Source organism: Lonchura striata, chromosome 3 (genome assembly GCF_050655825.1).
Source record: "Lonchura striata isolate lonStrDom1 chromosome 3, ASM5065582v1, whole genome shotgun sequence".
NCBI classification, from domain to species: domain Eukaryota; kingdom Metazoa; phylum Chordata; class Aves; order Passeriformes; family Estrildidae; genus Lonchura; species Lonchura striata.
This window is the reverse complement of record NC_140705.1, coordinates 79,222,514-79,249,939: the sequence shown is the minus strand read 5'-3', so window position 1 is coordinate 79,249,939 and position 27,426 is coordinate 79,222,514. Positions and strand designations below refer to the sequence as shown.

Below are 27,426 nucleotides of genomic sequence, written 5' to 3'. Positions count from 1 at the left end.
GAGAATACCTGTAACGTAGGAGAAATGTTGGTAGGATGGCACTTATGCTGATTTCCCCCAAATCACTCTCTGCTTATCCTCATCACAGAGTGATGTGGCAAGAGTATGATGCAGCAGAACATATTGACATCTATGCAGAGTTTAAGAATGATCCCAGGATATTTGGTTACTCTGGAAGATGAGCCGTTCACATGGCTGTTTACATAGCCAGTGGAAATAGAAGCTGCTTTTAAGATTAATTGAATTTAGGCTTAATATTAAGGCTGTGATGCTTTGCAAAGCTCTTAATGTCTCTGTGCTTTCAGATATCAATGAATGTGAGAGATCTGACCTCTGTTCACCACATGGAGAATGCCTAAACACAGATGGCTCCTACCAGTGCATATGTGAGCGGGGCTTTTCTGTGTCTGCAGATGGCCGAACATGCGAAGGTGAGACAAGTTATAATAATTCATTCCCATTGATTTGCTGTTATTAGGAGGGTGAGAAAAATAGCCAGTCCCTGCCAACTCTAAAATCTGCCACTTAAGGGCCATTTGTTCTTTTTCTTGTAAATAGATGATGTGCAAAGTGTGTTTGGAACTCCAGCTTCTGATACGTTTCTGTGAGTAAGACACCACATGAATATTTAGGATTATCTAATTTGAAGCTTAAGTGCTTTATCAGCAAGCCTGAGGTACCTGAATGTTCTCATTGCTGTGTGGAAGACAACAGAACCTTGCTTGTCCAAACTATTATTTAAAATATACAGATTAAGCAGCAGAAAAGTATTTCTAGTGAGAAGTTGTAGTGCAATACAGTAGTTCTGTTATAGAACTTCAGGGATTTTGAAATGGCAGAAATTGAGTAAATAGCAGTAATTAGATCTTTATAGAAACACCAACTGGGAGCCTGGAATTTAGGGTAACTATGTTTTTTATGTTGCTATGTCATGAGAATATATCCTGTTGCTAATGGTGTACACACATTTGCAACTGATGCTGCTCTCCTGGACTGAATTTAAAACAGGACACTTGTGCTCAGTGATACCAAGACGGAATGTGTCTTTGTGAAGTCAGTGATGCTTATAGAAAATAAACACTCCCCTGACTAGATTAAGAATGGCTATTCTTGTGGTTAAGAGGAGTGTTCAAGACAGTAAGGCTTGTGGGAAAAGTTCAGAAGGGCAAAAAATTATATGGTAGTATTTCAACTGGATGCATGCTGAGGAGAAGCACTGAGCCAATGATAGTTCAGTGTTAGAACCAATAGGTAGTGGATTTTAAGCACCCAAGAAGTAAGCAACTGTTCTCTCTCCCAAATTATCAGCCAGTTAATCCATATGTGATTTGTTTTCACAGGCCACTTCTCATAGTTCACTTAGTAAACTGTAGTGAAAATGTTGTCCTTTGGTGGATGAGAGTTCTTTACACTGAAACTTGTGTCTGACTGTTGCATCTCCCTACTAATACCAGAGGAGAACGAGCATTACAGTTTTATTACTGAAGCTGGCATATCACCTGCCATGTATTTAGTAATGTGATCTCTCATGAAATGAAATGCTTATGCTGGCAGGAACACTGCTATGCTTGATGTCAGGGAATAAGTGCTGTATATTTAGATATAGCATAACATCAAACATACCACTTGTGTTTTAACTATTATTGATAATTATAAAAAATTCTCCAGTGTTCTTTAGTGCTTTTTTCTCTCTAAACATTTACTTCATTTTGTAATCATGGCATAAGTTGAAAGAAATATTCTCTTACTGCCAAGACAAAAGCCTGGCCAAGTAGGCTAGAGAGAGTGAATCTGAGTAACTCCACTGATTCATGGAGGAGGCAGTATTTTATGATTTGAAATAATGGGGATAATTCCAAAGCATGTTTGTGGACTTTTTCATCAGCATGTATACATTTCACCTAGTGTTCAGGAAGGATATGGCCACATATCTTCAATTGCTCTGCAAGAAAAGTAGTAGCAGGTGTTTTGCCTCATTCTTGAGCATAGAGAGGAAAAAAAGTGCTAGAGAAGAATACAGGCTTCTCTTTGTCAAAGCCAAACACTTCATCTAAAAATGAAGCTAGAAGAACACTTATTAACCTTGTGAAATCAAACTCCCAGAAATTAAAAAAAGCACAACTGAAAGGGAACACAGCTTTAAAAAAAATCCAAAGTCATTGGCATCTACTGTTAGGAGACATACCAGAAACAATGAGGTCCTTTGCATCTCTGACATTTAATAAAATAGCAGTTTCCAGGGAAAGGTTGCTGTCATATATGATGAGGTAATACAAAGTTAATCTCCATTAGAACAAAAAAGCCAAACCTTTACTAAATAGAAAAATATGAAGTCACAAGATCTTATTTCCAGGATTGTGACTAGTTTTGGAACTTTTTAATGAAGAATAAAACAAGTACAAAACCAGTTGAGCATGCTTCATGAGTAATTGGTGTTGTGTATGGAATACAGATCAGACTTTATATTCAGCACTTGGAAAAGAATTTTAATAACTTGGCAAAGCAAGGGTACTTCTAGTCCCTGAAGCAGCAGCACTCCTTTTCCACCACAATTAGTTTCTCCCTTCTGTCATTTTCATAAAAACTACTCCATAATTTTGAAAAAACTCATTTTAAGAGAGCACTGATGGCATCAGTGTCAATATTTGTAGTGGTGTCAGCTTCATGCTAAACAGCAAGATGGAACAAAAGGAATGTGTGACATTCCAGGTACTGAGAAAGCATGTGGCTTCCAGCCGCAGGAGCTACTGTTCTTTACACTAAGACCCTCTGAATTTAATTCTAGGTAAGTCAGTGAAAAGAACTGTTTATACCATCAGAGGAAGAACCTGAGAAAATTTTCCTGGATTCACACACCTCTCTGTACCTGGAGAGTAGATTTTCCATATCTCCAGACTTTTTTTGAAGTTTGAAACAACAACAGCATAAAACATTTAAGAGCTTCATGTGGTTTAGTTCTGGTATGGAGTTTTTTTACCATTGACCAAAGTAAACTGAACAGCTGTGGAAACTGTTTCTTCTTCCAAGGTGTGGACAAACTTTTGTTGCAGCAGTGACATTCCACTGCAGCCTGGCCCCAGGCTCAGAAATCTGACTGCACTGGGCTCTCTGAACTCAGAGTGCTCCTTAGGTCCTTGTTGAGCTCTCTGGGGTTCATGTAAAAATGGTGTTTTACCCAGCTGGCTGCTAGTCAAATATGTTGGCAAAACCTCAAGTTAGAGGTTCTCTGATGTTTAAGTCAATACCCTGCCTCAAGCATCTCTTCTGTCTCCATGTCCCATCCCATATGTCTCTCACTGCTGCAACAGGCAGTCCAAAAAAACTTATTCGTCCCACCAGAGCTCTCCGACCTCTGCTTCTTCCTTTTTATGCATGCATGTTATGGGTAGCCTTGGAAGTTTCAGAATCTGAGCTCTGCTTCTATATAATCACTTTACAGACCTGTCTTAGGAGCCAGTTCCTCTTCCAGACATATTGTTATGTTAAGTAGATTTCAGTGAGATTTAAATATCATGCTTGAGGTTGCCTTCAGCTTGTACAGGTAGTCAGAAAACAGGAACACAGTGTTGAGCTCCACAAAAGTGTGCATGAGTGCACACATCTTGCCTTTTGTTTAAAGCAGGCAGCACTGATTAATGGATTCTAAAATAGGTTCTAATTACAGAGAACTGTTTTAGTCACTCTATAGACAGAGGATATTAGTTTCATATTTTTTTTTCCCCTGACTTTGTTTCCATGTAGCAAGATAATTGCTGATTACAAGCCTCACTTTTTATGGGGTGATTTAAGAAACAAATGTCCTTTCCGGCTGTAAAAAAGAGTCCTTGGAGTGAACTGTCTAGACAAGGAAAAATATTTGGTGCTTGGACCTTCTCTGTAATATCCCATGCACTGAAAGATGTTCAGAGTGTACTTTATAGAAGAAAACCTGTCTTCTGTGGCTGTATTATACATTGAATGAGGACACTTGCTGCAATCACAAGTTTTGTTTCTGTGACTTTTTTAGTTAATTACCTTGGGTTACCTGTGAAGATCCAGCTTCATGAACCATCTCCCTGTTACCTTTAACATTTAGGTTTTAAGAAGAGTTCTGTAATTGGGGTCATTCTAAAATTTCCAGTTGTATTTTCTTCTGCGTAGGTTTTTAACAGTAGCTGTTCCGTGGCTCAGGAACTTTTTGTAGTTGTTCACTGAAAACACAAACACTGTGTTATTGTCTGTTGTCTGAAATTCCAGGCTGTCAAGCCACCATTGTTTACGCATTTTGAATTTATTTTCTTAACAGAGTTTTCTGATTAAGAGACAGAGTATTCAGATGTTTTTACTAGATAGGTGAAACTCTGCTAATCACATGAGACTATTAATATCAGATATGTTATGCAGTGAACAGCAGCAAGAAGGAGGGACCAGAAAAACACTGTAAAAATTTTTTACTGTCTTCCTCCCACTAACTCTGTATGCATCATTTTATAATTTTGTCACTGTGGGGGCTTGAAAAGAAAAATGTATAAAAGGTAGCTCTTGACCCTTCACTTCTGACAATCTTTAGCACAGGTAAGTTGTTTATTCGTGTTGCTGAATTAATTCTACTGAAAGGGCTTTGTGGTAGGTTTCAATAAGTTCAATATCTAGAAACCATCCAAATTTTCATATTCAATTTCTTGAGAATAAGCATACTGGCTATTGTATTCTTTGCCAAATACAATAGCCTTTCTAAAGTAAATTCTTTGAATATTTTTCCTTTGTTTAATAAATCAAGATGAAAAGATCATTAAAATCTTTTCTACAAAACTTAAAAACCAATTTTTCTGCCAGTTCCATCTGCAACTTTTTTATAACCATCAATTATGTATGTGTCCTAGATTTTGGTGTATTTAGTACATACAGTTGTTGCCTGCATTTCATATGTAGGCTGAAGTTTGTTAACCAATGGATCAGCTCAGTGGGACAAGTAAGTTTTCTATCACTTAAACACCCTAACATGAAACTATATGCCTTTCTGAGAAAAATGTTAAAATTTCACAGTTTGTTCCAGAAATGTCCAGTTTGTACAGAAATTGCCAGGGACAGTTTTTTAAACCTTTTTAAGATGCTCTGGATAGACTCTTCTGGCCTTAAAAGTCTACATGCGATTCCAAACCTGTTCAGACCCCACCACAGCACACAGGAAAAGCTGTTTTTCAAGATCCCTGTAGCAACACATTTCTTCCTCTCTCAGGATTTTTCATAGAAGTACGCAGAGAAAAATAAAGAATAAAAATAAAAATTATTTTCTCTGTTTATTTTTCTCTGTGTACTTCTATGAAAAATCCTGAGAGAGGTAGAAATGTGTTGCTACAGATCCCAAAAACACCACTCCCTGAGGCATGCAAAGCTTGTATGGATGAATTTGAGCACTTGGGTTGCAAGAGGGCTGCAAAAGAGGTAACAGGTGTGGATGGTAATAACATGCTGCTCAAATTTTGGTACCTTTGGTAGCTTGGGGGATGGTGACCACATGGTTCAAAGACCAAGAGTTCCCTTTCAGCTGAGCATAAAACACCATTTAAAAGTGGAAAAGTCCTTGCATGGTGAGTACTGTCAGGATAAGAATGCAGTGTATCTTTGTATCTTTGCTGACATGTCTAGGTTTTTATTTGACAGCTGTGAAGAGCTGGAGGAGTTAACAAGACTACATTTCAGCCCTTCTCTGTTCTTACAGAAAAGCACCAGGTGCTGCTCACCTGTTTGGAGAAGCATTCTCTCTGTGGCATTGCAGGATTCAGTTCCAGCAGTTCTTTAGTTCAGGGAGTGCCACTGGAGGTAAAATGACAATAGAGTCCATCAGATGAAAGGCTGCCAAAATGTGCAGAATTAATGATAGTTACAAGCACTGAGATAAATTCCCCATACTTTATCCCCATTTAAAATGCAATTATCCCTTGAGGACATGTGCAGAAGGAAAGCAGACAGTGACCTTACTTAACAACATAATGTTTTTTAGGAAAGAAATACAGCAATAATTTCTCTGCTTCAGACTGCAGAGGAATATAGATGGTCGAAGGTACTAATCCTAATAATTCCCTGGAAGGTTCACAGTTTCAGCTGATCTTCTTCCTCTTGAAAAGCACCTCATGACATCTTTAATGACCATATATGGCCAGGGTTTTGAGTTTAGGTCTTACTTTGAGTGGAGATAAAAATAATGCATTCCTAGCACTTGTAATACACTTACAAAAATAAACCACAGTCTGCCACAGGCAGCTCTGCTTCATTATAATTTGATAGGCAGATGAGTCAAAGAACAAACTGAACACGTGCAAATGACTTACTTGTAAAGCCAGCAAACCAAAACTGCACCTACAAATGAAAAGGCCAGAACAGAAAACATTCCAGCACTGGAATTACTTTGTGTACCTGAGTTAGATGACTTGTATGTGTAAATTTACAGGACTTCAGACAGAAGGCTCAGTCCACAGATATTTATCACTTACACTATGAAACTGTGATCTGTGCTGAGAGCCAGAATGAAATCTGTGCAGCACTTCTGCACAGGGGATGTAGCTATACCCTTGAACTCTTTCTGTAGGCACAGTGAGTTCAGTTTCACTCACATTGTTGACTATATAATACTAGAATCTATAAGTCAGTCAGAGAAATTATTTAAACTATGCCTTAGTCTGTGGTATGTAACATCATGTTGTGGTTAGCAAGTTTGGTGAAATAGATGGGTGGAGGCAGTTGACCATTGCTGACATTCTTACTGCAAAGCTAACACTGAAGCAATTTCTTAAACTGTTTGTGTGCTTATATTAATTTTTTGTCTTGTCCTTATGTTCCTTCCCAATGTGTTGAGACATAGGTGCATCTGTTTGCAAAATGGCCCATTTGTGGGTGTTCTGCACTCTTTGTGAATGCCTGCCGTTGGCTGTCACACAGCCTGTCTGATGTTAAAATTCTTCCTTGCAGATGTGGATGAATGTATGAATGGAACGGTGTGTGGCACCCATGGGTTCTGTGAAAACATGGATGGCTCCTACCGCTGCCTCTGTTACCAAGGCTACCAGGACACACAGGATGGGCAAGGGTGTACAGGTGAGCTCATGGGTGCTGGTAGTCACAGCTGCAAAGTTCAAGGGAGCAAAAACAGCATTCCAACAAAATGCATTTCACATTTGTTTTCTGACATTTTTTATTAAAGTTATGCCACTTACTAGTAAAATAGGGTTGAGCTCTTCTTTACTCACTGAACTTTGTGCCAGATGGAAACTTTACTTTGTATCTATTTAATGAAAACATGTTATTAGGACAAACAGGAGGCAACAGCAGATAAACTGAACCACTTATTTTATTTCTTTTAAAAAACCCAAGAAACCTCCCTGTTTGTGCATGTCAGAACCATTCGCAAATATAATTGCATGAATTTAATATCTTAGCCTATTTAAGTGCTACATCTGTTTAGTCTCTTAGTTGAGTAGCCAGGACCCTGCATTACCCCCTGCAGGAAATAACATCTGGAATGTGGCGCAGCCAGGCTGAATTAGATGGCACCTCCCTAGGCATATGGTGTTTAAACAGATTTTAACATTAGTTTCCAGCTTCAGGAAAGACACCTATCATCCTGAAATGATGTGGGATTTTTGTAGGTGTGTAAATACTGCACATTTCTTTTGTGACTAATAGGTTTCTAGATCTGTTGTTAATAGTGATGGCTGGAGAACTACTTGAGGCAGCACAAATTTGTAACATAAAATTAATATCAGATCAAGGAGATGTATTCATTAAGCAATTTCTTCAAGGCAGACTCAGGATGAAACACATTTATCAGTAACAGAGACCTAAATGGAATACCAATCAGAGAGGAGGAATTAGGAGTTTTACAGAGTGTTTGTATGCATTTTCTAATATATTAAGTAGTTTTGTTCAAAATTCTTTATGCCATTTGACATTTACTTTGCTGCATACCAAGGTATATTTTGTCATATAGTGACTTTTCATGGATGAAAACAAATGAAGCAGATAAAAAATAAAAGGGGAAAGGAAAGGATGGTGTGAAACTAAATTTAATTTTGAGCATGCACTGAAGTAATCCTGAACCACAAAATAATGCATTTGTTTATTTTTTTCTTGCATAATACTTTATAGTATAAAATACTCCTATAAATTTTGAAGTGAGTTATCAGCCAAAACAATTTAAGGAGAGCTTAAGTCTCTAGTTCCTGACTAGGCAATGTTCCCCAAAGAAGACTTATGCCCTATGACAGTATGCCAGTAAAAAGATAAAAAAAACCCTGAATGCATTTTTTTAAATGTGAGCATCTTTATATAAAAACACACAAAAATCAACATTTATTGAGATAACTAGATTTTGATAAGCAAGAGGTAAAAAGGGTGAAATACTGCTTCACAAGTTAGACCATACTCAGTTATAGGAATTTCTAAATTGTGATAAAGAAATTACTATTTCTGATGCTAATCAGCATAATTTCTGTCTACTAATGAGGTTCACTCATTAGAAGTAAGTTTTCAAATGTCAACGTTAGCAACTAAAAAGAAAGTAAAATTAAATTATCTTGGTAGTATTTGGTAATCCTTGTTTAAACAACAGACAATTCTATCAGTCAAAAAAGAATTTCAGGTTGGCTCGTTAGCAGGTGTATGGAATCCAAATTAAAAATATGTGGAATTTTTTGGAGGGAGGAATTTTGCAGTGTTCAGCCGGGATCCCTGGGTGACCTGGGCACAACTTCTGTGGGTCCCAGAGCAGCCTGTGAGTCCATGCATAGACATATGGTGGCAGTGGGGCTGGGGAATTCTCTGTTTGGTGGTTGTTTACAAGAAAACTGGTGTTTTGGAGAGGAAATTCTCTTTTTTGTAGTGCAGTCTGAATCTCACCAAAACCTGTTCATTTTGCTCCTTGAGTTTAGTGAAAGTTTGGTAATAAAGATAAGAAACCAAATGAATCACTCCAAGTCTTAAATGCCAATAAGAGAATACACAGATAAACAAGTATTTAATAATGAGAAATGTGTTCTGATCTACAGTCAGGACCTAATCAACACAAATAGTCTATAAACTGCACTGTGACTTTCAGGGTTCTTTATTTCAAAGGACTTACTACTTGTTTATGAATCCACTTAGGTATTAGTGAGTTTTTAATCCTTCTCCAGAGATCACATCTGTAATCTGGCAGATAATATTGACACAGATACAGCAGATAAAAGAGCAGTCGGTAGTGGGTCTCAGTTGATTTATGTTTTGGATTTTTTCCCCAGATGTGAATGAATGTGAAATGTTGAGTGGAGTATGTGGCGAAGCCCTCTGTGAAAATGTTGATGGTTCTTTCCTGTGTCTGTGCTCTGATGAAAACCAGGAGTATGATCCAATGACCGGACAGTGTCGCTTCCGAACCTCACCAGGTAAAATGCCAGCAGATTTTTGCATGCTTGGCATAATTTCAACTACACACAGAGCCATTGGAAAGGCAAACCTGGTTCAAGTATTGGTGTTGCTTTAACTACAGCAGAAAAATTTAAAACTTCATCATTGTCTTGAAAGTGTGTGCATGAGAGGAAGATTTTCTAGGATGAAATGTGTTAGCAGTGAATCATTAGCAGTGAAAATACAGCAGAAGTATCTTCTAAATGTTATACATCAAGAGACTTGGCAGTGATATTGAGCAATTACTACAGGTAGGAGTAAACAGTCTCGCTGACTGTACTGTAACAATGAAATCTGATATGGAATCAAGTCTATAACCTGAGTGATTTTGGTTTTTGCCCAAACTTTTACAAACACTCATCAGTATGTTTAAGAGAGCATTATTAAAACCAAGAGTTATATTTAGTTGTTGTGGTTTCACCCCAGATGGCAACCAAGCCCCAAGCAGCAACTTACTCAGTCCCCTAGAAAGCTCATGGGTTGAGATAAAGACAGATTAAAAGGGAAAGTAAAAGCCACACACACATGCAAAGCAAATCAAGGAATTAATTGACTGCTTCCCATGGGCAGGCAGGTGTTCAGCCATCTCTGGGAGAGCAGGGCCCCATCACACATAATAGTGACTTGGGAAGACAAAAGCCATCACTCCAAGCATCCTCCCTCTTCCTCCTTCTTCTCCTCATTTTATATACTGAGCATGATGTCATTCAGTCTGGAATATCCTTTTGGTCAGTTTGGGTCACCTGTCCTGGCTGTGTCTCCTCCCAACCTCCTATGCACCCCCAACTTCATCACCAGTGATGAAAGCAGAAAAGGCTTTGGCTCAGTGTAAGCCCTGCTCAGTAATAACAAAATCCCTATGTTATCAACCCTGTGTTCAGCACAAATCCAAAAACCAAACCCATAGCAGCCACTCTGAAGAACTCTGTACCAGCCAAAATCAGCACAATATTCTTCTCTTATTAGCATTATTTAGAATTAATTAGTCCTGGGAGAGGGTTGTTGGGAAAGCAAAAACTCAAACCACTACATTGGTGTCAATCTACCTCTGTTGTCAGTCTCTCTTGAGGTGTCCTTGCCTGGTTTACTCCTGTTTTTCCTACTAGTCCATTGTACTAGATTTTTGAGCTTTTCTTATAAAGTGTTTTGGGTGTTGAAAATACTACTAGAAATATACTAATTGAAAATTAGTGCCTTAAAGCTGCCTTCACATTTCTGCACTGATCCAGTTTGGAGATCCACAGGAGGATGAACAGATTACAAGAAATGACAGGGTTTACTTGCATAGCTTTTTTCCCCTCCAGAATGCAAATCTTAGTATTTTTTTTCCTTGTTTTCTTATACTGCAGGCTGATGTAGCTTCCAGAAATCCTTAGAGGAATTGGCTTTTTTGCCAGAATGCTAACTTTATAGCTTCCAGACTATGGCTGTTTTCTCCTATCACTCATGCTCTTTCTGACTTGTAAAGAGGGTTGAAATATCCATGATCTAATTGTCACAAATATTTAGATCAGTAAATGTAGCACTCAGCAGCACTCAAGAAGTTGCCTGTGCAATACCATTAACAGCTGATTGATTAATGTTTTGGGCCTGTGAGGAGGCAGTACTCAGGAGAGTTCATCTAGCTGATGAAACAAAACCAGAACTAAAAAAATACCACAGGACCTGAGTCATGTAAAAAGAATTCGCATCCAAGAGACATTTGAGGACATACCGTAACATTACTCTGGGGAGGAAGGGGATGAAGAGCACAGTATGACCGACTCTACTGTCAACAGATGGATACTCTACTGTCAGTACTAATTCCATTATGCTATCAGCAGTGAGCACAGCTTTGCTGTGATCAGTCTGGAGAGTAACTGTTCTTCCTTCCCCTCCAGGATTCATCAGGCTCTAACAAAACACATGCTTTGCCTTTGTCTCTTCTCTGATAAGGTCATCAAGATCTCTCATAGGAAACCACAAGGAGCTAATGAGAAGTACTTCACATCATACGGTGTTGGACTAGAGTAAGGCAAAATGGCAGTACCTGGAACAAAGATCTTACTCTCCTTTTTTCTTCCAAAGTAAAAAAGGAGCAAAGACTGTTATTAGTTATTCATATAAACTATTCTTGCTGCAAAGAATGCTGGAATAGCCACACATCCTCTCCGGCTTTGACAAGCCACATACTCAAGTCAGGCATGGTGCTTCCAGAGTTCCTGTGGTGCATATGGACATCATCTGTCAGCATTAGTTTGCACCATGCCTATGAAAGGCAGAACTTAAAAGGCAGAAAGGAAGAACTTGATCTGTGTTATCCTGTTGCAGATATCTGTAGTTCAGGCTTGTTCACCCAGCTCTTGTTTATTTCTCGTTCTTTATTTTTGTGCATAAAGCAGTGTTTGTCCCCCTTGTATGAAGTGCACATAGGTGACATTTGTTCAAATGTTACTTTAATTTGGGACTTTTCTTCCATGTGGTTAAAAGGCTGTTGGATTTGTGGAGTGCTGTGTGTTCACGCTTTTCTCTACTTGTCCTTAGGGCTCTCAAGATTTCCTTTTATTTAGATTCCACTTGGTGGAAATTTGTCTGTTGTTAGCTGTGCCTTGAAACAATCCTCCCAGTGGATATATCAGGAATTTAAATCCCTATTGTCACTTTCCAGTCAAAAAACCCAAAAAAGTGCAAAAAATTGTTCAAGACTTAGATTGTCTCATTCCCCTCTTCTCAGCCCTGCCATTCATAGATGGAGGAAATGTTTCAGAAGTAATCAGATTCTGAAAGTGAGAATTGTTACTCAAGCTGTTTACTCAGAGTCATCTGAGTATTTGCTGAGTTTTTAAAAGTCACAAAGCTATAATGACTATTTTTCATTTTTACAACCAGTTTTCTGATTGCATCTGTAAGCGTTGTTGATACACGGTTGCAGTATTTAAGATCCTGTTAGTTCTATGATTTGGTTTTTTCAGATCACAGTTTTTAACAACGCTATTTAGACAAACATTTCAGTGTATGCTGAAGTCTAAGCGTATGCTAATCTGTCTTATCCACTGAATCTTACTGATGCATGATTTTGCATCAAACATATTGTAGGATTAAGGTTATGCTAAGATATATAAATCTATTTCTAAGAGATACTTAAGAATCCAATTCAGCAGCAACTAGAATAGAACAGTTATATCAAAAATGTGGTAAAATTATTTTCCTTTACCAGCATGCCTTAGGTATAGAGATATTTTAAATTTTATAACCAAAAAAAATAAAAAATAAAAAACCAACAATGATACAAAAAATAAACATTCATTTTCTGTCATGTTTTGTCAACATACCTAGTGAAATCACTTTCAGAAACAGCCTGTTTGCTAAATGTTTACTAATCTATGACAGAGAAATTATAAGATTGTAGACATAGACTGGTCTTAGTTTAAAAAGAATAAAAGAATACTTGTGTCTCATTTGCTTTCCAAACATTCATGACACCTTCTTGACTAACCCTCACTTACAGCTGTGTAAACAGCCATTTAAGCTGCTGAATATATAATGGGAGGAGAAACCAACACATCATATGTAAAATGGGAATAAACAAAGACATGATGAGACTGTCTCCCCTTCCAGGGCAGCTTCTGATGTTCTTTCTCTGATAAACACCATGAAAGCAGCCATGCTTTCTCTTCTTATGAAGATTTGGCTTTAATTCAGTTAGACAGATGGCAAATGGCCAAGGAAAAATTATAAATTGGTGACTGAAGTACTGCTCTCTCACCTTGGAATGACAGATTTAGTTCAGCTGCATTTCTGTGCTGTGATAGTCTTAATATAGTTCCTATTGGATAGCAACTGATACTACAAAACCACCTCAATTGATGAAATTCTACACATGGAAAATTGTAATTATCAGATGAGGGTTGGCCACAGGCTAAATAACAAAGGTGAAATAAGCAGCCAGCTGGGTGTATCCTTTAATGAACAATTTAGTTATATTGGCAAAACTGCAAAGCCTTGTAGGTGGCAACATTATACTAAATCTGAATGGAGGTGTCTGCCAGCTCCTCAGCCTCCCAAAACTGAAGTCACTTTTCTGAGGAAAATAGAAGTAAATCCAATGGTCTGTCTCTAATTAGAAACCAAAAGAACTATTACACATGTTCATACTATTGAAGTTCAATAATAGGCGATCCATGCTGACATTTTAAAATCTTTTCTCCGAATGGATCTAGTATTTACATGCACAGTAAAGTTCCCTTGTTCCATCTGCTTTGGGAAACGTGGGTGGGCAGTGATAACAGGATTGAAATAGCAAGAGCTGGAGTTCATTTAATTCCTTCAGCATTTGTTAGACATCACTCTCTTCAAGCTCTACCTCACAAACACTTCTTAAGTGAGATCTTAAAACCCACTGCAGAATTGCTTGTCTTTTGTTTCAAAGGTGATTCACTTTTTTTCCCAAGTTTTTGCCAAAGGTCTCTGTTCAGGCAGGCTGATCATCTTCCCTCTTGAGATCATGGTTCACATCTTTCAGCACATGGGGATGGCCTGCTCCTGCACCTTTAAGATTTTCTTCCAAAAGTACATCCAGCCCTCATGGACTCTTATGCCCTTCAGGACTGCTGCCTTAGGGAGTCTCTCAACCAGTCTCCTAAAGAGATGAAAGTCTGCCCTTTGGAAGTCCAAGGTGGCAGATCTGCTAGCACCCCTTCTCACTTCCAAAGAATCAAAATCACTATCATTTCCTGATTGCTTTTCCCAAGACAGCCTCTGACCATCACATCACCTGCCAGTCCTTCTCTGTTCACAAACAGCAAGTCCTGTGGGGCACCTCCCCGGGCTGGCTTCCTCACCAGATACGTCAGGAAGTTCTCTTCCGCGCACTCCAGGAATCTCCTAGACTGCTTCCTCTCTGTGTTGTATTTTCTAGCAGACATCTGGTATGCTGAAGTCTGCCACAACAGTAAGGACCAGGGATCACAAGATTTATCCCAACTGCTTTTAGAATATTTCTTCTGCCTTTCCCCTGATTCTTACTCATAAACATTCAACCCTAACATCCTCATTGTCTAACTCCACACAACTGAGACACTCCCTAACACACAGAGCTACTCCACCACCTCTCTTTCCTTGTCTGTCCCTTCTCAAGAGTTTACAGTGGTCATTGCAGTGCTCCAGTTGTGTGAGTCATCCCACCATGTCTCTGGAAGCAACTCTATTATAGTTTTCCTGCTACACAATGGAGCAAACATTTGTTGCAGTTGTATCTTGAAATGCTGTGCCACTCTGTAAAACAGAGGTTCTGATTCCTGCCACAATAGCTGTGTTTCTTGAGACATGTCTCATGCTTACCTTATTGTGCAAGAGCCTGGGTAAAAATCAGTGAAATCTCAAAGAGTGAGAAATCAGCCAACATGCAATAATTTTAATAGGTTTTTTGTGAGTTAAACATATGTTAAGTACTAAGCATAAAGAATTTCCCTAGATAAAAAGGAAATGAACTAGTCACCTCAAGATTTATCTATCTCAAATTCCTGAATAAAGTTTTGAGTTTGATTGATAAATGTGGGCATACATAATTTTAGAACTTGGTGACTTCACTAAAGACCTGTGAAGTTTCTCATATTGATCAAGTGTGATAACAATTTTATGTGGTAGTTCCCATTTCTAAGCCCTTGATAATAATTTTTGTGAAGTGAAATATTAGGTAGACAGAGTTCTGCAAACACAGAAGCTTTTTAAATAGGTACTTCTTTTCAAGATTGCTTCTTGGTGTATTTTAGGAGTGCTTTGCTTTTGAAAGGCCTTTGACTATTATAGTAATAGGGTATTTATTGGATCTGTGGGACAGACTATTTTAGCCTCCAGTCCATATAAATATTGTGAGAGGACCCACTTGATGCTTAAGGCAATAAATCTTCCTTCTTGTCTGGATTCCTATTTTGAAGTAAAACACAGAGTCAGTTAACTTGACAGCTGTATTATATTCCTCTGCTTACCATGAAGTCAGTAAGTTACTTTTGCAAAAATCATAAAGGGTGTTGTATTCAAATGTGGAGCATGCTTTTTCACAGTGAAAATAAAAGGGGCTGTAAATACTCTTGAATGCTTTTGAAAATTGAGTGTTTTCAGGTCATGCCTTGGCTTCTTTATCTGAGAAGATGAGACTGTAATATTTTCTTAACTCTGCAAAGAGCTTTTGGGTTCATACATGAGGAGCATCATGTCAAAAACTGGCCATGTCCATTAGTAGCAGAACATGAGAGCAGGTACTTAATGCATTGCTTGAAAATAGAGAAGTGCAAATTGGAGAAACCCTTTTATGGCCAAGTTGGAGAACAAGTCTGAAAAAGCCAAAGGAAAGTCATCAACTTCTATAATTCTTTCTGATATCAAAAAGTTAAACTAAAATTTGTACTTAACCATTTTCTTTTCTGCTCTTTTGACCTCCTGGAAAAGTGACTAATTTAATGTGTCATCTTGTGTGGTTTATGTTTTCTTTTCTACCTTAGAAATGCCAATAGAGGCTGATCAACAGGAAGATGGAAAGAAGGAGTGCTACTACAACCTGAATGATGCTAATTTCTGTGACAATGTGCTTACATCCAATGTAACCAAACAGGAATGCTGCTGTACCTTGGGTGCTGGTTGGGGTGATAACTGTGAAATCTTCCCATGCCCTGTCATTGGAACTGGTAAGAGGAGGCCTTCTGTCCCTTTGCAAGCTTTTGAAGCATTGCGTTTGTGTTAACAGAGTGTGCTTTCCCTTCAGAGAAGGGTTGCCCATTAAATCCCATATTTTGTAATATTTAGTCATGACTTATCCATAGGAACCCTCAACAGAGGAAAGAGTGATAAGAATAATTCGTACCTGGTATAAATCCATTGGCTTTTCTGTTGTTGCCCTAAGGATAAAAAGAGCCTATTACTGAATAGTGATTTTAAGTAAATATGGATTCTCACAAGAGCTTTTTCCAGATGCTATGGTAACATGTTAGATTTTTTCCACAAGCTGGAAAACAAAGGTAACCATTACAACATTTTTGAGACTGCCTCTATTCTTTGTAATGCTGTTTCTACAGCACTATAGCTTGCCAATATATATTATGGCATTAGTTTTATATTTTGCAATTTACAGAGCATCAGTTAATAATCTTCTCTGGAGAACATTATTAACCTCTAAATTATTGTTTAACCTCTAAATATTAAATTAGACACACAGAGCCATGTGATATTTGTCACAAATTTTAAAAACAGCACTTGAAACATAAACAAGGATGGCTGAAATTCAGAATCCAGCTGGAAAAAAATCACAGGAGAGAACATGTGTCATCCTTGAGATTAAATGCTGAAGATTACTTTTCACAGAAATGCATCCTCATGTTTAATTCCTGTTTTAATTACACCTTAGAATCTGTCAAATTGAAATGAAATGCAAAATGAAAAAGGAGCCTCTCTGCTTGGATTGGTTTGTTTGATTCTGTATAGTCTCCAAGACACTTGAAATAATTTATCTCTGTAATGTACACCATGTTCTCCTGTTGCAGTCAGTTAGTGTTTTTCCTGTATGAGGACTGAAGAATGTTGACAGGGTTTGTATCTCAGTTGGAGTATGCCTAGATTACAGCTCGCAGCATAGGTCAGAAGGCCCATGCTAGCTTTAATTAAGATAATTTGGCTACTGGTATTGTTATAACTGCAGTGCACCATGAAACCTAGTAAGAACCACATTCTCCTGCCAAAGAGCAAGAGAAATGAGTTTGCCTGAAGCTATGTGATGCTGTGGGCACCCCAGCGAGGTTTGTGAAAGCTCACTCTGCAAACTGAGAACAGGGGAAAGTCAGGCTGCAGCATTTAACATCCCTCATTAAACTAAAGGTGTGTATGATTGCCTGATAGATGTAAACAAGGCTAATATCTCAAATTACCCTGAAATACATGTAACACTACGTATGTGAATACCTTCTTCTTAACAACATAATATTTTTTTTCTTTCTCTCCCAGCTGAATTTACTGATTTGTGTCCTGAAGGAAAAGGTTTCATTCCCTCTGGAGAATCATCTTACGGGCTTCTTGCTCAGAATTACAAAGGTCAGTACTGACTGTATTAAGTTTAATTATTTCAGAAATTTTGGTAGTTGATTGACTAGAAATGTGAGCCAGGAATGTAAGCATACTAATTCACATTTTATTAGGTGATAAAAACAGTTTGTAGTACAAAAACATTACTGAAAATCATCATTCTACAGGTTGTTAAGAATGTCAATTACACAGGCTCTGTAATATTCTGGTTTAATTTCTACTAAGTGCTATATACTGTGAGACTACGTGCTGTGACCACAAACCACAGATACTTGTTTACATATGGAATACAATGCCAGCTTAAATTTGTAAATATATTATGGGGAGTTGGAAGAGGGGAAATAGTTCTGTTGAACATTTGGCCTGCAAGGGCAAATGAATATTAAAACTGAAGAGAAGTTCAGGAACAATATTTTCATTACAGAATTTAATGTAATGGTGGTAGTCCAGTGGTAGTAAAGAAACCAGAGTGATAAAAGTTGGTGAAGGTGGAGGGGAGCTGGCATCACCAAGAAGGAAAAGTGAGATCAGCAAAATTTCTTTTCAGTTTTGAGAAGTAGCCATCAATATTAATAATTTTTAAGACTGTCACAGAGCTCATCTTAAAGTCCCTGAGAGTATTTTTGTTGAGGGATTGTTTAAGGTTGTTGTTTATCTTTACAGATCTAAGATTTCTGTGTATATTCATAATGGGGGTTTGGAACTTGCTGTGTGTGCAGCATATCTAAATTCATCTCAGATAAAATCTGTGTTGTTTTTGTGCTACGAGGGTTAGTAATATCTCTAGCTGCTATAAATACTGAAATGTAGAAATAGTTCACCTGGAAATATCTTCCATAAATCCCTGCCATAATAAGACTATTTCCCTTTTCAGTAAATTTATATTGTGAAACCTTAGGAATGGCACAAAGGACAAACTCTAAATAGATAAATAACTTTTTACTAAAGTGCACTTTTTGTAATGTGTTCTTTCTCTGTTACACTAACTTAAATGTTACTGTTGCTTTTGTCCACAAGTTTCTGCTTGTAGGGGCAATTCCTATTTTCTTACTGGAATTTTTTGTTAGAAGTGAATAGCCTGCTAGCTTTCCTTGGTTTTGCTTCCAGGCTTTCCCATTTTTCTCCAGACACAAATCTGTGATCCACAGGAAAAAGAAAGATGTGAACATGACATTTCTTATTAATCTTTGTATTATTCTTGCTGCTAAACAGTCAAAATATTTAATGTTTGTAGCCACTTAGTGGCTGGAAGAGCGGATGTTAAAATAAATCGTTTTCTAGATCTTTCAGTTCTTCTTGAAAAAAGGAAGCATTTGAAAGATTCACCTTTAAAACTACTGTACAGTTGAAAATTACAGCTTTGGTATAAAATCTGTGGTGCCCCAGAATAAATGGAGAGTAAATATATAGAAGACAGTGAATTAAAACAATTGGTATTGAGAGAAGAATGACCTACTTTAAGTTGTGCCTTTTATAGTCAGTTTTACTACCAACCTAGCTTTAGCAGATTACTCTAAGTAAGTCTAGCAAATGAAAAGTAGTCTGGAAAAAAGGAAGTGAATGGAATTCCAACAGTAACAAATACATAAATATAAGACTGGGAAAAAATGTGTACAACTGTGAAAAGCAATATATGAGCTGGCATGTATTTTCTATGAAACTTCCCTGAAAACATTTAGCCTCATTTGAAATCATGATAGATTCTCTTTGTCAGGCATTACTAGTTCTGTAGTGATTGCCACCTGTGTTCAGCCACAGACACAATTGGTCCTGTGAGGGGAAAGGCTGCACTGAATTTGTGCTTTGAGCAACAAAGCCATGAGCAGTGCAAATAGGAAGATTTCCTACTGTGCACAGCACAGTCACCAAACTGTGCAAAAAGAAGAGCAGTCAGAGAGTCCATCCATAAGCATAACTGCTTAGTTAGTTTGGTAACCAGATGGTGTACTTAAATTTTATCCATGGTGAGAATACCTTCAGTAAAGCAAATTATATGGGAAAATACAGGTTATATGGTTCATCTCTTTTGCTTGGAGTTGGGAGCAATGTGATACTAAAGGAATGAAAGGGAAACTGCAGATTATTCCAGTCTCTGTGTGCCATGGGACTTAGTTCTGAAAGGGGAAGTAATGGTCCACCAATTTTTCCTTTTCCATTCTCTCTACATAGCCTCTTTCACACTAGTTGTCTGATGGGTTTCTTTTTCTGTGGATATCTGTGTTCCTGGTATTTTCTGTTTAAACAGAGAAGTGTATAGGATTTATTCCATCTTGCTTGTCTACATGGCATCACAATAAAAATGGTAACACAGCCTTTAATGTTTTCTCCCCAGATGCTGATGAATGCCAGCTCTTTGGACAAGAAATCTGTAAAAATGGCTTCTGTTTGAATACACAGCCAGGTTATGAGTGCTACTGCAAGCAAGGAACATACTATGACCCTGTTAAGCTCCAGTGCTTTGGTAAGTTTATTTAAAGTGGTCTTGTCACTATAATGGTATGCAGATGGGCAAAACAAGCAGACTCCTACAGCAGGATTCCCATCAGAGCTGTGGCATTTCCAGTAAGGGGAGAAACACTGGGCCTCTGGACTTCTGTAGCAGTTTTGTAAGATGCATTGGGTCATTTCCCTTTCTTCTGCTTGGCTGAGCAGCAATTCTGGATGACATAGCTGTGGCATGTGGAGCAGGGTTTGCTTTATTTGCCTCCTTTTCCAGCAAATTACTCCCAGGAGTTTGCATCTGCAGAATAGCCTTTTGTACTCCTCTGAGTGTATAGTCAAGAGCTGGTGCCAGCCTTAATGTGGGCAGCACAAAGTGATCAGAGGGGGCTCCCTTCTTACATGCATACTGCTGCTTACTCTGCCAAGGTACAGTTTAGCCTTCTTTCTTTCTGTATGGGGTGAGCAGTGAAATGTTGAAGCTCACCTTTCATTTGGTAAGTGTTCTGGGTTTACTATATTAAATGAAATTAATGCAGACTTTTTTGTTTGTTTGTTTGTTTCAAGGATAGCTATTTTCCCCAAGGAGTTAATATGCAATGTGAAATTACAGTTGAGGTCATTGATAAGCCCATTTTAGCCTGCAGAACCCTGTACTCCTTTGGTTCTGGTATTCAACTGAAAATTACTCATGACTATGACCCTGGCTTTTACTTTGTAAGCAGAGCACCATGTATAATGTGCAGAATAGCAGAATGAAAGGAAGCAATTTTTGCAACTGCAATAAGAGAGCCTTTTACCTTGGGATTCTATGATTATTCTTTACAAAGGGTGGGATTTTAACTGATTAAATGTAATTTATCTGAAGTGTCCTGCCCTTCTGTTGAGCTAAATTTCAGCTTTTGCTTTCCAAGACAAATTAAGAAAAATAACTACTATGGCTAGGTAAGGTGATCCCTTCTTCTGACAAGCTCACGAGGAATCACTAAGAGTATGCCCAACTCTAATGCCTGCTGGTATTGTTCTAAAGGGAGACAAATGTGGGAAGCAGTGGCAGCAGGGTGCAGGGTATTCCTGGCACTGCAACCCATGCAGCAAGCCTCCTTATCCTCCCTAGTACTTCTCTATACGAGCTCCCTAAGACTTGAGGATCAGCAGTTAGCATCCTTCAGATGTCTGTCTTTCTCCATGGGCACAGGCAGGATTTTTTTGCCAGCAATGGGTATTTGTGGTCATTTATAGAAGGCATGCAGCGGAAAGTCTGCTCGTAATACAGGAAAAGAGAAACATAGATTAACACAATGCAAATACTTTGTGCTGGCTTTCCTTGATACATTTCCTTCCATTTTAAAGACACAGATGAATGTCAGGACCCAAACAGCTGTATTGATGGCCAGTGCATTAACACAGAAGGATCTTACAACTGTTTCTGTACACACCCAATGGTTTTGGACACAACAGAAAAGCGATGCGTCAGACCAGCAGATTCAAATGGTATGATCTGTTATACATATTACTGAAGTGAGTACACCTCTACAAGGTGGTGCTGACATGGCTACAGACCCCAAGTCTATGCTTAGACTGGGTCATCCTTGGATGAGCCTGCTCTTCTGGAGGATTTTGGAAGGCAATGCTTGGCCCATCATCTATTGATCCAGAAGGCATCATGATGTAGGATTCCACAGTGCTCCACTTTGCCTATACAGACAGGACATTGCTGGAAGTATTGTGAGATTAGGCTCGGGCTGAGGAGTCTTCAGCCAGTTCACCAGCTCTGCGTCTGCCTTGTCCAGCCTTGTAGGTAATGAGACTCAGCCTGCTTTCTGTCTCAGTAAGGCTGGAGTTTGGCTGCAGGCTAAGTCTTGCATTCAGTTCTACCAAAGTAAAATAAAAGCAGGAATGACAGGGTATAGGAGGAAATAGCTAAAATTGTATGTGTGCTTTCAATTGATTAGCTTTGAAGGTACATTGAGCTCACAGTTTCAAGCTGTGGGCTTCAATGTCACTGTTAAAGTAACATTTTTGTGTTCCCTTTTAATTTCAGTAGACACTGATTTCAGAAAAAAATGTTAGATATTATGAGATTCTTGGAAATGTCTCAGAAATCCAGATCATTATGCAGTCTACACAGCTTTGTCTATGCCACTCATGTCTTCGAATGAAGTGTTACAATGGGTTTGATTTAATGCTGGCGCTGTATAACCTATAAATCCAAACCTCTTGTTCCTGCAACTTTTCCTGAGATGCTTGTGTAAAAGGAAATGGGAATACAGAGTGAATGCCTGCTTTAGTCACTCCGAATTGTAAGGCTGATATTTTGAGAAGTAATGTGGTTGCCCTGTTGTGTGGAACTGTGAAAGAACCACAGCATTTCTATTGTTCTATCTTCACTTAAACAAACCAAGAGCAGGATTGTCCTTTGGGTTTATCTAGGATGTGAAGAGAATGCAAGAGCCCAAAGGGTCTTCTGTCATGAGACATTCAGCTGACACAGTAGTGATCATCTCAGCCAGCACAGAGCACTCAAGCCTTGTATCCCTACTGGCAATGTCCTCCTCATGCAGAGGGAGAGGGGGCAGGCTGGTTCTTTTGCTGCCAGCAGAAGTTGGAGTCGGTTGCAGAGACCCACTGCTGCTTTTCACTGCATATTCTGGCAAGTTCTTAGAATAGGTGTCTAAGTTGTGATCACCTTTGTAGTTTCAGAACTCAGTTTTTCTCTTGAGCAAGGTTTCAGTTCTGTACTCACCCATGCATAATGTAAAAATGCAGGAAATTGATATGCACAGACAAAACAGAACCTTGGTTTGTGACAACACTTATTTTTCACTCTGTGTTGGAACAAAATCAAAACTTTGCAGATGTCTTCACAAAATGATTGTGCTGAGGTTTTTACATTCCAAGTGGAAGATTAAGTTTATGGTTCCTCTCCTTCCAATCAGCAGTGATCAGAACTTGCTGGGACTGGGAATGGTCTCTTCTGAGATCTGTGTCAAAACTATTATGCCTCTGAAATATTCCAGCCTTGGAAAAATACAGATTTTTGTTAATGTTCATAAGAATGTGACAGTAGTTCACAGCAGTGTTCTGTCTTTAACAATAGCTGTAAGTGAATGATTAGAGACCAGGAGAGCAGATAAACAATACTTCTCTTCACTCTCCCCAGCACTTTCTCAGCCTCCAGCTATTTTCAGCTCAGGGGATTTCCTGAGACTGATGTAGTTTGTCTGTTTAGTTAATGAGACTCTCTCTTCCAAGTATTTGTCCAGTCTCCCAGGGAGCCCATGTAAAATTTTTGTTCATCTCTGCCCCAGTTGTAAAAGTTCTTTCAGATGCATTGACAGCAATATAAGAAAAAGCTAAATAACAACTTTTAAAGATACATTATGTGGATGAAGTTCCCCAGACATTCACCTCTCTCTCTCGGTGCTGGTTTTTGTCAAGCTCTGTTAACTTCCATGGGAGCTGAGCTGAATCCGTGTTAAGTGTTCAGCAATGACTATGATTTAGAAAGATCTGGTTTTTGGATATCCAACACAATGTGCTTTTAAATTGGCCTAATGTGACCTCTTGGAGACTTTTAAGATTTTTCCAAAGCTGAACATACAAAGGATGAGCCACCTCAGGCACTTTAAAAAGGTCATGACTTCTAAGCTTAAATTTGTATTCAGCAAGTCTAAGTTATTTTTCTAGTCTAAATTTATAAAATGTATCATTATACCAGTGTCTTATTTTAAATAACAATGCTGTAATGATGACCTAATCCTGTCTTTTCCATCAGAACAAACTGAAGAAGCTGAGGTCTACCAGGACCTTTGCTGGCAGCACCTAAGTGATGATTTTGTCTGCAGTCGGCCGCTGGTTGGAAAGCAGACCACGTACACAGAGTGCTGCTGCCTGTATGGGGAGGCCTGGGGCATGCAGTGCGCGCTGTGTCCTATGAAGGAGTCAGGTAAGGAAACGCACACGTCGCTGCTTGGAGCCAAACCTGAAACACTTCATTGCTTCAATCCCTTGCATTTGTACCTGCACCAATAATGTGAGAAAGAGTAAAAAACCCCTATCCACTCAAGTTAAGAGAAATGGGTTACCAATAAGGACTGAAGAATTTCCAGGGAATATAATTTAGTGTTAAAAAGAAAGCTGGTTGATGTATTTTGTTCATGTGTTAGGGAATCAGATACTCTTCATGATATTTCAGGTAGAAGGTGTTACTTGTGGTGACTACAGAAGCTGAATGTCAATGTCATTGACACAGATTTATTTCTGGGGACTGGAGAAGGGACTAGTGGAAGCAGCATAGGTGTATGTTGTGCTTTGCCTGAGATACATCAGCCCTGGTTACACAGTCTGATGATATGATACAAACTTCTCCCCATCCTATATAAACTGTTCCAACGTCTAGTTTAGATGCAGCTTTCTTACTACAAATGTGTCTTTCAGTGACATATCTTTCCATGTAGGAATACCAACCTGCACTGATAAAGCATTTTATTGTGAACATTCCTGGATTTTCACTTGGGCCTGAGTTACTCTATGGTAATATTGTGGCTAAAGCAATACATGTTTTACTTGTAGGAATAACGCAGGAGTTAAAAAACTGCAAAGAGAAGCTCAGTGAAGCATTAATGTGGTTGTTTCTGTCTGCTTGGTTTTATGCTTGTATAATTTACTTGCAAGGTCCCTGAACCTGTTCTTAGATACCTTTACTTGTTTGAGTTTTCTTTGGAAATGCAGCAACTGAAAAAAAAGCATCTGATTTTGATGATGTTAGCTGGAGTAACTGCTGGCTGATGCTTACTTACCCCAGGAGGAGACTGAAGAATAAAAACAGGGCATGACAGCAGCTTGATTTATAAGATTTGGAAATCTCTGAAATGTCTTTGTCAGAACAAATCTTTTATGAGGACATCAAATTACTATACCTGCTAGAATAACAAATGCAGTGGAAAGACATGTAATGTTGCCCTGTATTTGAAAGATAAATACAGGGCAACAGCTAATAGCAAGAATTGTTGCTATGGCCTGGAACTCCTCAAGTGGAAAGATTGAGCAGATTAAAGGAGTTTTTCTTCGTACAAAGTTCATCACCTGGTGAGAGTGACCCATCTATGTCATGCAAGCATGCAATCCTGAGGGAGCAAAGAAGAGCTGTTCCTGTTAAATTAGGTACAAGATTTACTTCTGGAGATTTCTAGATAGGTACATTTACAGCAGGATAAATCTGAAAAGAAAGAGAGAAGGACCACCAGCTTTGGTCAAAGAGAACCTGCCTCACAAGAGAAGATGAAAAATTTCAAGCATAGCTATCAAACAAAGGCTGCAAATTCTAAGAATCTTCTCTAGAGCACAATTATGGAGGACTCCCAGAAGCTTTTAATTTAAACAAAAGTGCAGGGAAAAAAATTGGAACTATTTCAGTCTGAAAATACTAGATGTATTTTGATCATTAGGAACACAGGATTCTAGATCCTGTGCCAACAGTAGGGTGCAAATCCCCACTAGCTTGATGGAGAAAATTGAAAAATTAATTTCAAAATCACATGGAGGTTCCCAGTGGATGACATCCTAAATATCAGTTGGATGATCCTTAGTCAAAGCTGAAGAGCATTATGTTGGATAATGAAATCTTTCTCCCTCCAGACACAAAATAACTTTTGCATTGAGAAGTAGCTGCTTTAACTGAAACTGAGGCATACTGTGATCCCAAATACTTTAAATTATCCCTAGATTGGAACAAAGCTAAAAATAAAAGCATGTTTATTATGTCAGAACAAACATACAAGCTCTCATTTCTTTAGTGGAGATGGTATGTGCACATTTGTCCTCACATACATGTGCACTCACCCACACAGAAACCTGGAAGCCTTTTTCTGTGTCCAGGAATGTTTACCAAGAAAAATGTAAAGCTGACTGAACTGAATAAATTATTCGTTTGACATGTCTTTAGTCTGTAGCACTTAAAATGATATCATTGGCTCAAGAGAGTGCTTTCACACCTCCAGGCCATCAGGTCACAGGTTCAAATCCTGGCTGGGGAACCTGGAATTTCTCCATTTTTAAATACTTAGGTATTGTGTTGGCTGGGTTTACTACTAAAGGTGTTTGCTTATTTCCCCACTTAGGGGCTTTCTGAAGCTTTTTAACACATGTTAAAGAAGACCTGCCGATGTGAAAAGCATTATCACCACAAGACTTTCACCATTAAATCACTTGGATCATAGTACAGATCTGTGGTTTCCTTTTACCTTGTTTATAGTCCCATTTGTATTTGAAGTCCCATGTATTTGAAGATCTAGTCACCACCCTTAGAAGGAAATACAGGCCTGCCACCGTGATACTTTTGCAAGTCCCTTCTAAAGATATTAATGTTTTATTAAAAATAACCTCTAGCTTTTGTAATCCAGCTTTTCTTTAAAGTGCTTCCATTTTTTGTGATTAAGATTTAAATATCCTTTTCAAGTAGGACCCAGCATAAAACCAGTGAGAAGATAGACCACTTTTGTAAGAATTATCCATATTAAGCAAAAAGAAATACAATCTTAAATCAGCCTGAAAACAGAACTTATATGGTTGCTACTGTTTCTAAAAACTACTAATCAGTGCTTAATTAAACAAACTCCACTGAAATTACTCCAAACATTCAGAGACTGAGACAAAAATAAGTAGTACTGTTTGATATTGCAACAAATATTAATAGCAAAATCTTAACAGTAAGACTGATAAGTATTTTGATGACAACATTGAGGAACAAATTCAAAATATTAGTTCAAAGTCCTGATCAAAATACTGCAAACACAAGCTGCAGTGCTGTGGTTGAGTATGTCTGACTTGTGCAAACAAGGGATTGTGAAGACATTGTTTTCACTTACATTATTATCTTTTGATATCACCACTGCAGATAAAAAGTTTCACAGATTTCATCAGTACCAAAATGTTGACTACTGAAGTGTATTCTCTCTGAGCTCATATGTCATTAGTCTGTATTTGCCCAAAGAGCAGTAATAACAGTTTCGTAATTATTCTTAAAAAACTCCCGTGTTTAAGGTTTGTCAATGGCAATCTGTAGAAATTAACCAGTTGAGGAAAATTAGAAAATTGGATACTTTTTGGTTTAGAAAACAACAGAACAGGAAACAACAGTAAAGCATCCTTTCTTAATTTCACCCACCCATAAAAATGCATGTTGGATGCCTGGCCTTTGGAAATTTTGCTTCCTTGGTCAATTTCCTCTTAGTGCCTACCTGCCCAACTCTCTCCATCCAGAGTCCATGGTCTAAAAACTGGTAGCAGGACAGGCACCAAGAGGTTTAGCAGCTGGGTCAAAGCTTCCATGCCAGAAAACAGAGCAACTGGCCCAGACTGAAAAAAATCTGAAATCTAAAATAAAGCGATATACACCTCAAGCTAGTTTGAACTTGTAGGACCTGAACTGTAAATGTTCTGAGACTCCAGAAACTCCTGTGAGACCCGTAGGGGACTGGAATGAATTTTAGGCAAGGTGTATGTTTACAGGAAATT

The 27,426-nt window shown here is 38.4% G+C and overlaps 1 protein-coding gene across 11 annotated transcripts in view; it reads left to right on the top strand.

The window, feature by feature from the left end:
* LTBP1 (latent transforming growth factor beta binding protein 1) overlaps window positions 1–27,426 on the top strand; it is a 189,319-nt gene that overhangs the window by 149,492 nt on the left and 12,401 nt on the right. For 10 of the 11 annotated variants that reach the window (XM_085576881.1, XM_085576884.1, XM_085576883.1 and 7 more), the window contains 8 exons: window positions 306–431; window positions 6,949–7,074; window positions 9,255–9,398; window positions 15,900–16,082; window positions 17,392–17,478; window positions 19,802–19,930; window positions 21,262–21,402; window positions 23,687–23,857. In XM_085576881.1, the coding sequence (XP_085433007.1) occupies window positions 306–431; window positions 6,949–7,074; window positions 9,255–9,398; window positions 15,900–16,082; window positions 17,392–17,478; window positions 19,802–19,930; window positions 21,262–21,402; window positions 23,687–23,857 (1,107 nt within the window). The remainder of the gene's footprint in view (window positions 1–305; window positions 432–6,948; window positions 7,075–9,254; window positions 9,399–15,899; window positions 16,083–17,391; window positions 17,479–19,801; window positions 19,931–21,261; window positions 21,403–23,686; window positions 23,858–27,426) is intronic. The other variant, XM_085576879.1, reaches the window with a different exon arrangement.